General features: G+C 38.7%; 1 protein-coding gene across 2 annotated transcripts in view; it reads left to right on the forward strand.

The window, feature by feature from the left end:
- The window catches only part of tead1a (TEA domain family member 1a), a 49,586-nt gene extending 43,437 nt beyond the window's left edge, over positions 1-6,149 (forward strand). For both annotated transcript variants that reach the window (XM_082538587.1, XM_082538586.1), the window contains one exon: positions 1,334-6,149. In XM_082538587.1, the coding sequence (XP_082394713.1) occupies positions 1,334-1,447 (114 nt within the window). In that variant the 3' untranslated portion in view covers positions 1,448-6,149. The remainder of the gene's footprint in view (positions 1-1,333) is intronic.
- Positions 6,150-8,198: the final 2,049 nt, after the last annotated feature.

Raw genomic sequence — 8,198 nt, forward strand, 5'->3', positions numbered from 1 at the left:
TCTGTGATGTCAGAGTCATAGAAGCTAATTATTAATATCCTTAATATGATCATCTCACACTGACAGCCAATCAGTAGAAAGCTGGATTACAGAGAGGGAGATTTTAAAGGGAGAAGAGCTAAAACCGCTTGCTTTAGAGAGTGGATAAGGTAAAGACTGTATATCAAAGATGTACAGTATGGCATTAATGACGGACCCGACCACAGGCTTGTGCTTTTCAGCATCTCTTTATTAACTCGGTTGCTGTTAAACACACACGAATGGCCTCAGCTCTCCCGCTGCCAGCCGCACGCATCACCAACAACAATAACCCAGGACCCAGTGCAGATCTTCCAGCCGACGACGCGTGACTGCCGATGTCGTGCACGTGCATCCATCTCCCCTGCAACGGCACCACAGACCACGCCCCGCCACACACAGATTCTAGGTCTGGAAAAGGAATGGAACATCAAAGTGGTTGATTCATCAAGCTGGTTGCAAAGAGGAGTATATTAAGATCCTACTTCCCATCAAACACACGGGAAGATAAGGCAGGGAAGGTGATGGAGCAGTTCTTACAACATGAGCTTCAGTGTGTCTCAGTTTCCCAGGCAGACCAACCCCTCCCTCATCATGTCTGGCTTTAAAATGGGAAGATGACAGCAGTGAAAAAGCTTAGCTCAAGACTTCACAACAGGATTTCACTAGTCAGCATCTGTGTTGACCTACTTTTATATACAGTCTATGGAATGAACTTGGGGGCAGCACCAAGATCCAGTACAAAATAAACAAGAGTGATTTTAAACTAATGCAAAGCCACCTTAGTGGAGTCCAAGAATAAAAACATGAAACTGGGAATGAGCAGCGTAGGTCCCCTTTAACACCAGCCGGTGCCAGGTCTCTGTGACACTACATTCACTGGGAATAGATAATGAGAATCTTCTTCAGCGTCTGTGCAGAGCTCTCGCTGCTACTTTATCCACTTTTTTTGCAAAAATCACACAACCCCAAAACAAATGGGATTAACCAAACTCTGGTTTTCTCCATAAACCAGCACCTTCAGTGTGCTACTAAAACTGTGCATGTGAATTTCTCAGTGGCACCTTTCTGCATTGGTAGACCTTTTAAAGTGCTTTTGTTCAGGTGCTGTAATTGTTTCATGTGCTTTGTATAAGCATATTGTCTTCTATATCCTACAGCTGTGAATACATGTTGAAATATTAGTTGTTGGCTTAAGGAGGATAAGAGTTTAGAAGTATACTTGTGCAGTTCTTGATCTCGAATGATATATGTATACGAGTGTGCTTAACCTTGACCTCTTGTGTGTTCTTCATTCCCGTGTGTGTGTTTCCAGGTGGTGAGCAACAGAGACACTCAGGAAACGTTGCTGTGTATGGCGTGTGTGTTCGAGGTGTCCAACAACGAGCACGGAGCACAGCACCACATCTATCGACTCATCAAGGAATAACACACACACATATACACACTCACGTTGAAACACATGTATGGCCTTTGCTTGGTGTTTTTTTTTTTTCCTTTTTTGTGACATCAGAGCTAAAAATGTCTCTAAAAATTAGTTTCAGCCAAACAAATTCGTGAAAAAAAGAAAAAGGCTGCATTTTCACTGAAAATAACGGGGGTAAAAATATTTTTTTTAATTAACACCAGATGTGACACCGCAGAAACCTCCTCAACAGGAGCATATCCACACTAACTCCAAACCTGGTGATCGGTAGCTCATTAGCTATAATGATAATAAAAAAAGCACAGTGGCAGTGCAGCCATAAAAACACATCAGAATCGACCTGGTGCATTTCCCCAAGAACATCCTGACTCTGATATCACCAGGGGATGTCACGTCTCCACTAATTGGTTCCTTCTTCTCTTTCTCCCAGTTTTTTCTCTTTTCTGTCTTTTTTTTCTCTTTCCTATCTTGATGATGGAAATGAAAGTGGTGTTTCTGTCATGAGTTTTGGTGAAAGTCGACCCAGGGAGAAGAAAGAAAGAGAGGGGGAGAAAAACAAAACAAAAAAACAACAAAAAACAGAGAGAGTGAGATCTCATAATTTCCCCCCCGTGTGTTATCTGTCAGGAAACTGACAGGCGCTGAAGGTCAGACCCTGTGTATCATCAATAAGCAGAGAAAGCTGGAGGAAATAACACTACTGCATTATCATATAGTAGAATATAGAGGTGGATTTGTACAGATGGACACTGCAAATTGTGTGAGCTGAATTCTTATACAAGAGGTTTGTCCCAAAGAAAAAGAAATCAAATTTTTACCTTTTTGTATGTTTTCTTTACAAAAAAAAGAAAAGAAAAAAATCTTCTAAACTTTGGGGAGTTGTTTATTGATAATAGCATAGAGATTCTATTTTAATTCCACAATCACTATCTAAACCTTATGTTAATAATAAGAAACTATAAGTGAAATTGAACAATTCAGGTAGCTTTTTTTGTGCAACAGGTGACTCTTTATTTTGCTTAAAAGACTAACGAAATTATAATCCTCAAGATTTCAGAATCCTGTTTTGTGGGCTTTTATTGTGAAGCAGCAGCTGTAGGAAATGCCAGCTCTGTGGGAGAACGGCAAACGGTGAAACTGACGTCACTGAGACGTCATTAGAAATGCTAAAACTGGATTCCATAAATGGATTCAACGTGGAATTGCAGGCTTCATCCCAAACCGTGACAGCTGTCAACCAGAGGGGTGATTAACAGATAGAAATGTGATTACAAACTATGATCAACTATTAATATGAGTTTGCAGATCTTAAGGATTATAATCTGAAGCATACTCTGGTCTACTGAAAAGCACTGTGAATTTTAAACCTTATACATTGCCATTCATGGTGTACACGTAGGGAAAAAAGTTTTACTGCTGTTTTTATTGTGTAAATTACTTTTGCAACTTAAAGGGGACCTATTGTGTTCATTTCCAAATTTTCATTCTTTTAGTCTCCTAGAGTAGCTTTGCATGCGTCACAGTTCAAAATAATCCTCCTTTATCTTATTTTGGTCCTTGATGTAGCCCTTCAGTTCATTCAATGTCTGAGTCAGCCTCCCATTATTAAACCCAACTTCTTCTAATTGGCCACTTCCTGCAAACAGAAGGCTCAGCAGGTGGGCGGGGCTTTTGTACACAGAGGGTTTTTTTTGTTTTGTTTTGTTTTTTTGCTATCTGAAGCAGAAACCTGAGCTTTTGGTTCACAGGGATTACTTATACATACCCGGACATATTATTTAAAATGTTGGCCTAGTTTATTCCAAGTGTCCACCATTTTAACTTTATATATGATGGAAAACAAGGAAAAGTATAATATGTCCCCTTTAATGTTATCTTAGGTAAGTGTGATGACCATGCCCATACAAGCAAGCCTGAATATTACATCCATATTTAGATGGGACAGCCCTGACCAGAAGCATTCTCACCTCAGTGTCAGGGTTATTTTAACTCTAGATGACACAGTTCCCCTCAACCACTACAACACAGGTTTTTCTGGTTATATAATATTTAAAAAGTAATTTATGAATTTTAAAAAACCAAAAACTCTCGATGGAGTGTACTGTAGCAGGTGTCGTCTGGTGGTTTGTCTGTGTCATGCCCAGCAGCATGAAGTGCCTTTGGCTGGAAACAGCATTAGACATTTCTATTGTGTTTCCCAAAAGTCCTGATAATTTGATGTTGTAGGTGGTGCATGGGACAAAAAAACAAAAACATTTTATTGTACAGGAACATTTTGGTCCCACATGCCCCTGTTTTCTGTGTCCTGGGATCAGTTTATCCAAATTCCATGTAAAAGTGGTTCTTTAATTTAATTTGTGGACAGTCCTGATTAATTTTTCAATTTTTTCTGATGTCTTTGGGATAAATTCTTGTTCATGTGGTATCTATTGGCAGTATTTATTCCATGTATTTGCATTTGTTTATTACATGTATGACGGATTCATGTAGACAGAGCTTGTGCACTAGATATTACCTGGCGCCTCGTTCATAAAATGCAATTGTTTGGACTTGTCACTGTTTGGACGACCTGCTCTTACAAACCTGCTGTAGAATCATTTTGATTATCTGTTTTATATAGACGCTGTTAAAAGTAGTGGATGCCATCAATTAACTTTTTACAACTTTAATATCTCTGTCTGATACAGCTACAGCTAGCAGGTTAGCTTAGCTTAGCATAGCAATGAAAGCAAGTGGAAACAGTGCTCATAATCCCTTCTAAAGCTAGCAAATTCACATATTATATTGTGTTTGTTTGGTATGTTTTAAAAAAAAAAGCATATAGTCAAGTTAGGCAGTTTAAAAAATAAGAAGAAATGCTAAAAGTCAACCAGCTCTCAAATCATCTTGTCTTGTTATATATTCGCATACCTATAGCTGGTTAGCTTAGCTTAGCGTACTCATAATTAGCTTTTGCAGATTTTCTGCAAGTTTGGCCCGTATTCCCAACCACCGGTGTTTGGAAGGCTAGTTTTAAAAAGTAATAGATTAATGAATTAAAACTGAGTCAGACTGCCTGCTCTCAGACTTGTTCCAGCAGTCCAAGCATACTTTTGAGAAGTAGGCAGTTTCACTTTTAGCTTTGCTGTTTCCACATGTTTTCATGGTGTGATAAACTCATGGCATTAGCAGCTTTCACACAACAAACCGAACAAGAAATGTATTTGTTAGAGTGCCAAACTGATTCTTTCAAGTTAGACTGAAAAGGCAGCTATAATAAGCTACACTGACTAGGTTTACCGATTTATCTGGATAAGCTTCTTTCTCTTGGAATTAAAATCCATGATTTGTAACTCATTGCAGCTCTTAAAGATTTCTTTTTTTTTTTTTTGTTTACATGTGGGAATCTGTTTAAACACTAGAAGGTCGGAAAAATGAAGCAATGTGAATAAATGAGGCCCAGAGATTTTTATGTTTTAATAAGAAAACCTTGATACAATGATGTTGGCCGAAAATGCTTTGCGGTGTTCAGAAGATCCAGTAACTTGTAGGAACTTCAAACCTCAAATGACACATCTTTGCTCAGAAATGGCCAGCTGTTCAAAATTTAGCCTCAACAAGTTATGACTCACACGTGATTCACGTCTCCTGCCTTTGTGCTGAAATGGATTAGTGTTTATCCAAAACCACTAGGTTTTGACTCTGTTAAACTAAAGACCCCTGTGGGTGTCTGTCGGGATTACAAACCACGCTTTCCCCCCTCACACTCGTGAATCATCCCGCTAGGAAATTCCCCTGCTCTTGACTTTCCCAGACTTGTGGCTCACACTCCAGTATTTGTTGTTTGTAGACCGAACACTAGGCCTTCTGCAGGAGGATGGACACGTAACGTGCAAGTGATAGCCCAACAAAAGCTGCAGCTATGACCCTCTGTCCAAACAGTATCTAGCACCTGCTTACCAAAGACAGTCATGTGACACAAAGTAAAGAGGAAAGTGATTTATTAAAGCTCGCTTAATGAACATAAAAAAACAAAATCAAAAATGGACGCCCCTTACCATCTTGGCTGTCAGGAAAAGGCTTCTTTAAACTGTGACTCATTAAAATGCTCTAACTGTCCGTTAAACATTACAAGGACTCAGCTGCACAGCTTAACTGTTAACTGTCCATTTGCTGTAATCAGCTGGAGAATATGTGGTGACAATGAAATAACACTAAAGCAGTGAAGTCTAAAAGGTCGTTCAAAAGGTCACAAAGTCCAGTGAAGCACTGAGTTTTTCAGTCATCGTCGTCTGTGTTGTTAATGTCGTCTTGTATGTGCAAGTTGGATATTATCTTCTATTACGGATCACGTGAGGCGCAGAAATCCTGTCTGTAATCAATTCCAAAATGGCCTTGAATCTTTTTCGCTCCGGTGCAGCACGCGTGTGTCGTGCACCGAGGGGTTTTTGATAAGGTGCTTTGTATAAAAGTGACAATAACGTTTATTACAGATGTTGTGTATATCTTTGATATTCTAATGTTTATCCTATTTTGTGAAGAGAGTACATTTAGGAGAAATCCAAAAGCTAGTGATGTGTGTCTATTGGTACTGCACAGGGTCTGATCTTTGCTTTGTAACTTTCTCCCCCCTCATGGCTAAAGGTATGTTAGATATTTTCTAGCTTTGTAGAGACTTTGTACGCATATGCTATTCAGTTTAAATAAATGGTCAGTTCTAAACTGTGCTCGTGGGTTTTGTCTTTTCTCATTAGTCTCATCTCTGAACTTGCTGTTATTGTTGTCATTAATTAATTTAGCTTGAATGCATTCACATGATACATGCAGAATTCTTCTTTGCATACAGAATAGCAACGGGAGGTTTCAGCAGAGCTGTTATAGATTCGTATTTTCCAATTAGTTTTATTGTCATTACATTTCAAGTATTTATGGTAATAGTAAATGGACTGATTCTTATATAGCGCTTTTCTACTCTCACGGAGTACTCAAAGCGCTCTATACAACATGCCTCATTCACCCAATCACACCCATTCTCACAAGCACTTAATCTACACTTAGTGCTTTCTAACGACATTCATACACATTCATACTCCGATGGAGAACAAGTTGGGGTTAGTATCTTGCCCAAGGATACTTGAAATGCAGACTGGAGGAGCCAGGGATCGAACCACCGACCTTCCGATCAGTAGGTGCCCTGCGCTACCTCCTGAGCTACAGCTCAGTGGTGACAGCAATATTTAAAGCTTAACCCCTTTTTGTAACCTTTTGATAAAATTCAGGATTGAGGTTAATCAAGTCGTTGTTATAAGTTGACTCTGTCATGAGACCTCCCACAGCATTAAGAGACACACTGTTTTTTTAGGAATTTGCTTTCAAAGAAGCTTTGATATATTAAAAGAAACCAACTACACCCTCCCATACAAGACTTCCATATAAAAATGTGAAACTCTACTGTAAAATATGCTGTATGTTTACAGCCCGGTGCAGAAAACTGTTCTCAATAACAAACTTTAGCAGTTCGAGCCAATGAACTAGACATCTTGACCATGTAGAGCCTTTTTGGTTAATTGCATCAAGAATCCATTCAGGAAGATTTTTATTCCAGTTTTGTGTTTGCCACACCGACTGAATGAACTATGAACTCAAGAATTGTTCACACATATGTCTTATGAAGCTCAAACTGTATCGATGCATAGCTCACACGCAAATGCACAAAACATGCAAATCAAACCTGAACCATCTGGAGTTTAAATAGGCTAAGAAAGTAACCATATAGTATGCTTATTATACTGGAGCAGTGTTTTCAAGTACTTGTACCCTGTTTAATTATTGCCATTATTTTTTAGCTGCCAAGTCAGCTCAAAACAAAACTGAAGAACAACTAATATATGCTGAAACCTTTTTGTTGTTCTTTACATGAATTTTACTTCACATTAAAGTTAGAACTTCCTTATATTCAAATATCAGCACTAATCCCTGCGCTCATTAAAAGAACAGATACACACAATGAATTTCAAGTAATGTGCTTCAAATGATTGTTGCTGAAAAGATTTTATTGGGTTTTTGTTCCTGTTGTACAGATCAATGGAGAACATATGGATTAAGTGACCGCACATGGTAGCAAGTGTGATATGATTGTAGCAACGCATTACCTCCAACAATGTTTAAGACTTTAGGATCTTACAGGAAACAATGGAAGTCTTTGGCACTGACAATTTTTATTCACATAGTGTTGAGGTTATAAGATGCTACATCTTAGAGATCTATCAGGATGACCTCTTAATTTCTGTGCCCCTTGCTAATGGTCAGTACATTTTCTCTAGCTGTATATGATTAACAGTCAATTCCACAATTCCAGATGTAGCTGAGACAGAGTGAACGTCAGCCAAGCAGTTTCCCTTAAAAACACCAGAGGGAGCTCTACTCAAAGAAATGCATCCAAAGCGCCATTGAAACTGCATTTGCTCTGTCACTTCACTTTTAAGAATTTGTTAGAAAAAAATGCATAAAAATCTTTGATTGTTCACGTTATTAAGACAATGATTCATTTGTTTTAAAACTAAAAAGTTTGTATTTAACTGAGGCTTTATCCATAACTGAGCTCAACTACAACATTTTATTTTTCATCAACAGTGAACGTGACGTTTTGTGAAGTAAAATGTTTTTCATGCTACAGCTGGCTTTGTGGGCATATTTGTTGTGGTGAGACTGGAAACTCCAAACGTCTGACAGCCAATAACAAGTCTGCAGGTCACACACAGACAGACACAGTGAC

This window comes from Aulonocara stuartgranti (genome assembly GCF_965226115.1).
Source record: "Aulonocara stuartgranti genome assembly, chromosome: 7".
In the NCBI taxonomy this organism is placed as follows: Eukaryota; Metazoa; Chordata; class Actinopteri; order Cichliformes; family Cichlidae; genus Aulonocara; species Aulonocara stuartgranti.